The sequence below is a fragment of the Salvelinus sp. IW2-2015 genome, linkage group LG23 (assembly GCF_002910315.2).
Source record: "Salvelinus sp. IW2-2015 linkage group LG23, ASM291031v2, whole genome shotgun sequence".
Lineage (NCBI taxonomy): Eukaryota > Metazoa > Chordata > Actinopteri > Salmoniformes > Salmonidae > Salvelinus > Salvelinus sp. IW2-2015.
In genome coordinates this window covers 47,438,472-47,444,471 of record NC_036863.1, presented here as the reverse complement: position 1 = coordinate 47,444,471, position 6,000 = coordinate 47,438,472, and the positions used below count along the sequence as shown (strand labels likewise).

Sequence of the window (6,000 nt, the reverse complement as noted above, 5' to 3'; positions counted from 1 at the left end):
GGAAATTATATAATAACTCAATGCATTCATGCAACACTGAGATGAAACCTGGCAGCCCTTGCCTTAACAGTGACCTTTGCGTGTTTATTACAGCCTGAGCATGTGTGTGAAAGGGGCTGATGAATTGTGATATCCACTTTATCTAGACCAGTAGTCAGACTCATAATAAAGAGGAAAGAAATCTTTCTGACTAGGCTACTGTTGGTGCTCAGCTCACCCCTTCCCTCTCTGTCTTATTTCTTCTGTCTTTCTTCCCCCTGCAGAGATGGATTGCGTGCCTTGGCTGAGCTGCGCAGCTGCTGCAGAGATCTCACGGCGGCGCAGATGAAAGTATCGGTCTGGGCTTTGTCGCAGCACCGAGAGCTCGCTCCTTCGGCCCCGTCTCGTGATCATCATCACATCACCCGCCAAATAACGCCGTGCCGTGCACAGACACCTGCGACAACCAACATTCGAGCGGATAATAAGAGAAAAGGCGATAGGTCGATAAATAGCCTAAATATGTCGGCTATAACCGCGTTATTACCGTAATCATCGARTGACGGTAGGGACTATTGCCTCGATAACCTAACCGCGCAACAGAAGAGGAGGAAAAACTCACTTGTTCAGGAACATCACTTGTGCAGGTCGGGTCCGAAGATGTATGCAGCAATGCAGACTTTACTCAATTAAGCTTGTCAATGAATCTAGGCTATGTCAATCTGCATGCCCCTCTGTCCATCTCTCTCTCTCTCTGTTCTGATTAGCTCCGTCCATTGAGGTTTGTCTGTCTGTCTGTCTGTCTGTGTTTCCATACAGAGGCTGCTCGCTGGCCCAAAGAGACATGAGACAACTGCAGGAGGCAGGTAACTAGGCAACAATAGAAACACTGCACGCGCCACGGCGGGATAACATGGGGTACAAGGTAAGCGCGCGACTCCCCCCCACTACATCATATAATGACTAGTTGTCGTTGATTCAACCTGCATCTAACGTGCTTTGAATATATATGTTGTTATGGAACAGAATATATATGTTGTTATGGAACAGTGCCTTATTGTATATTATGGAAGAAAAGTAGGTAGGTAACCAACTACTGGAAATGTACCAGTGTGGATGGAAATTATGTTATTTCATGTTGAAAAGCAGGGCTATTTTGGTATATTGGATTTGATAGCAAATTGTGTCTTAACACTTACTTTTTTTGTGCGGTGGTGGTGAATGAGTTTGGTCCCAGATCTGTTGGTCCTCTTGCCAACTCCATTGCTCATTATCAAGCAAAACATCATTGGCATGACAATGAGTGATGACGAGTTGGCATGATAGCAAAAACAAACTGGTATTCAGGTTAGTACATGAGAGCATTATGAGGCATACCCGAATCCATGAGAGGGCAAGTTGAAACTTGGCAGTTTTAGTTTTATGTCCCAGTGTAAAAATAGCAAAAAGCTCTAAATGATTGAGTGACACAGGTTGGCGCAAGATCTGTATCTTCAATGAGCTGTGTCAGCACCATGGACAGAGCGTGCATCGGTATGTGTAAGGGGTCTGTGCAGAGCCACTGGGGCGGTTAGGTATGACTCCTTTGGGTTTCCATAAAACGTGGGGYAAACTCTTCTCATCTGTGGTAGGCTAAGTGAATAAATGATTGGCCTCCGTCTGTAATATCTGATGTTCATTTATTAGGGCGAGGTCAAGTTTACTCTTGAAGCTGCTTCACTCAACTCTGCCTCACGCCCCACCATTACAGAGTTTAGTTCGCTACTTAGCTAGCTGTAAAAATTGTTAGTGTTATTAACCTTAGCCTATTTAGCTAGCTCGAACCAGCTAATCTGCCACTACCATGTTGGATATCAGAAATTGGCTTCGCAAAGTACTCAAACAAAGCCAAAAGAGAGCGATGAGCAGCAGCAGCATCAAACCACCTAGCCCAGCATCCAAGCTCCAGCTATTTCTGAGTGCAGAGCCTTCCCCCTCTTCCACAAGCGCTGCCAGGATAATGGCTCCACAGCCAACTGTTCCTGACGATCATGGACCAGAGGTACCAGCCCAGGTTAGCCTAGAATCCTACCATAGCCACAGGTTTTCTGTCCAAAAACGCTCATTAAATAGCAACTGGAATTGCATCAAACACATGGACACCATGTGTTTGATGTATTTGATACCATTCCACTCATCCCGCTCCAGCCATTACCACAAGCCTGTCCTCCCCAATTAAGGTGCCACCAACTTCCTGTGATAGAAAGAGAGTGTCTGGAATACTCAGTTACTGCAGATGCAGCATTTTGTTTCCCATGTAGAATGTTCTGTGTTGGGTCCAATGCTATTGCAGACAAGGCCTTTTCCCAAGCTGGGTATTCTAACTTGAAGCATGCTATTGATAGTACCGATGGATTCGCTAGGCACGCATCAAGTAAAGAGCATTTGAAATGCACTGCGGAAAGAATAACAGGTTTGGGTATGGGTACTGAGGTATRAACACTTGTTAATGATGGGCAGCTGGCAAGAAATCGCATGTTTGTGTCAGCGATTGTGGATGGAACATACTCTCTGGAAATACAAGAAACTTGCCAAGGTGTTTAGCACCATACCCTACAATGCCACATACACGTCACAAGATATTCAACATTAAATCATAGGGCTCATGAGTGAGATTGTCACTGAGGAAGCTACATGCAATAACTCATTTTCCACTTTGACAAAAGTGTTCAGTCAGCACAGAAAAAGCATGCTACACCCGAGGAAAGCTAAGCTAATTCAACTGACATTTGAGGGGGATCTTACAAGAAGATTTGGGGGAGAATGGAAAGATCAATTACTCAGGAAGTTCCACAGAGGATCAAGGAGGCTTCAACTGGTCTGAAAAGGTAAGAAACAATCTAGCTGTTTTTAAACATGRTTTTAATCTGCTTTAGCTTGTAGYGCTCTGTCCATGGTGCTGCTAGAGAGCAGCTGAGATTTCGCGCTAACCTGTTACTTCTTGGTCAAAAGCATTTAAACTTTTATGTTTATTGTGGTATAGCGTGATGTAAGCAGAATTCCATATAATTCCAATGCAAAAACCCAAATGACGCCCCTGGGTATAGCRACATATATAAGGAGTTCCCACATATGCTGAGCACTAGTTGGCTGCTTTTACTTCACTCGGCGGTCCAACTCATCCCAAACCATCTCAATTCGGTTGAGTTCGGGTGATTGTGGAGATCAGGTCATCTGATGCAGCACTCCATCACTCTCCTTGGTCAAATAGCCCTTACACAGCCTGGAGGTGTATTTTGGGTCATTGTCCTGTTGAAAAACAAATGATAGTCCCAATAAGCGCAAACCAGATGGGATGGTGTATCGCTGCAGAATGCTGTGGTTGTAATGGTCCTGTGTGTAGCTGGTGTAGAGAGTCAGGCGCAGGACAGCAGATATGAGTAATCAACGTACTTTACTCAAATTTACAAAAATACAAAGCAACATAGCGAGCCCACAAAAACGGGCCGATGTACAAAGAACAATCACTCACAAACAAAACATGGGGAACAGAGGGTTAAATAATAAACAAGTAATTATTTTTGTGAAGCCAGGTGTGAAAGACAAAGACAGAACAAATAGAAAATGAAAAGTGGATCGGCGGTGGCTAGAAGGCCGGCGACGTCGACCGCCGAACGCCGCCCGAACAAGGAGAMGGACCGACTTCGGCGGAAGTCGTGACAGTGGTWGCCATGCTGGTTAAGTGCAACTTGAATTCTAAATAAATCACAGACAGTGTCACCAGAAAAACACCTCCACACTACCACACCTCCTCCTCCATGCTTCACGGTGGGAAAAAACCACGCGGAGATCATCCGATCACCTACTCTGCATCTCACAAAGACATGGCGGTTGGATCCAAAAATCTCAAATTTGGACTCATTAGACCAAAGGACAGATTTCCACCGGTCTAATGTCCATTGCTCGTGTTTCTTGGCCCAAGCAAGTATTTTCTTCTGATTAGTGTCCTTTAGTAGTGGTTTCTTTGCAGCAATTCGACCATGAAGGCCTGATTGACTCAGTCTCCTCTGAACAGTTGATGTTGAGCTGTGTCTGTTTCTTGAACTCTGTGAAGCATTTATTAGGCTGCAATCTGAGGTGCAGTTAATTCTAATAAACTTATCCTCTGCAGCAAAGGTAACTCTGGGTCTTKCTTTCCTTTGGCAGTTCTCATGAGAGCCAGTTTCATCATAGCGCTTGATGGTTTTTGRGACTACACTTGAAGAAACTTTCAAAGTTCTTCAAATTTTACGGATTGACTGACCTTCATGTCTTAAAGTAATGATGGATTGTAGTTTCTCTTTGTTTATTTGAGCTGTTTTTCCATAATATGAACTTGGTCTTATACCAATAGGGCTATATTATATATACCACCCCTACCTTGTCACAACACAACTGATTGGCTCAAACGCATTAAGAAGGAAAGAAATTCCACAAATTAACTTTTAACAAGGCACACCTGTTAATTGAAATGCACTCCAGGTGACTACCTCATGCAGCTGGTTGAGAGAATGCCAAGTGTATGCAAAGCTGTCATCAAGGCAAAGGGTGACTATTTGAATAATCTCAAATATAAATATATTTAGGTTTGTTTAACACTTTTTTGGTTACTACATGATTCCATATGTGTTATTTCATAGTTTGGATGTCTTCACTATTATTCTACAATGTAGAAAATAGTAAAAATAAAGARTCTTGAATGAGTAGGTGTGTCCAAATTTTGGACTAGTTCTGTATATATTCTACTATGGTTTTCTTGGTAGCCTATTGTTGCTGAACTCATGAGTGCCTAGCAGCATGGTTTTCCATGTTTGAAGGGGGCTTATAGGCCTATTTATTTGCAAGACAGCTGTGCATGGCTGCATCTCACTATGTTAGGCTGCAGGCTATGCTCTGGTTATTTGGATCTCCATTCACCTTTTGGTTAAGGCGTTTGTTAACTGTTAATGCAATTTAGATTGTTTCATACCTTTATCAATCTGATATTTTGTTTACTAGGCCTACTACTTGGTACCACTGTTTTGTTCTGTTAACATTCATTAGTTCACATTCYCAGRTGTGTCYGTTTTCTAAGCCAAACTGCTGTCTGGAAATTCTTACACAGGGACACTCAAAGTCAGTCTCAAATTAATACTTGTTTATTGTCAGCGCTGGAGAGGTTCCAACCAACTCAATGCACCATAGTACACATGTCAATCAGGAGCTCTGCCTGGGCAGACCCAGCAGTTGTCTTATATACGGCTATACACAGACAAGTTATATTTACATGATTTAGCATAATTAATCAATCATTACCGTTTTGTTTCATAACATGTGACAGACCAACACCTCACGAGGCTTCTTTCTAAGCTGAGACCTTGAAACGGAGATATCTTTCGTTCGTTCCTTCTCAAAACACGGTCTGGGTGTACTGTCAAATTGCAGCTACTGATAGTGGGTATTTSTACAGTCAGCCACTTGCATGAACACAGAAATTGGTTATTAGAACAGCACATGAATAGAAGYCAGAAATTAGTTATAAGAAAAGCACAAACATTAACATTTCCTTTACACTGCTATTCAGTATTTTTGTTTGCATGCATGAGTAACTAGGCTGTTACTTTCAGCATACAGTTTGCATTATTTTGTTAAGACAGCTGTATGTTTGGCTGCATTCACTGTTCTTGTAGCCTATGTTCATTACTAAAATAGCCTTGCTTTAGTGTGTACGGCGCTGTCCATTGTGCTGATACAGATTTCGTATGGAACGCCGTTTGGGTCTTTGCGTGTCAAAAAAGATACACGTCAAATAACACTATTTGATGTGTCAAATAACACTATTTGACGTGTCAGATAAGCTTGTTGACCAATCAGGTCCTGAATATGACTACACGTCACGTAATAATTTAACGCGTTCATACATTTTTTTACGTAGTTATTACACATTGATTACACTATCACTCGTATTTCATATGTCACAACGATTAATCGATACGCATGCTATGATGCTGGTAAAGTTGTCTC

At 42.4% G+C, this 6,000-nt stretch overlaps 1 protein-coding gene across 2 annotated transcripts in view; it reads left to right on the top strand.

Moving 5' to 3' along the window:
• Window positions 1-276: 276 nt before the first annotated feature.
• st6gal1 (ST6 beta-galactosamide alpha-2,6-sialyltranferase 1) overlaps window positions 277-6,000 on the top strand; it is a 131,130-nt gene continuing 125,406 nt past the window's right edge. Inside the window, exons 1-2 of one of the 2 annotated variants that reach the window (XM_023968806.2) lie at window positions 277-626; window positions 799-904. In XM_023968806.2, coding sequence (XP_023824574.1) covers window positions 893-904 — 12 coding nt within the window. In that variant the 5' untranslated portion in view covers window positions 277-626; window positions 799-892. Of the gene's footprint in view, window positions 642-798; window positions 905-6,000 lie in introns of both variants that reach the window. The other variant, XM_023968807.2, reaches the window with a different exon arrangement.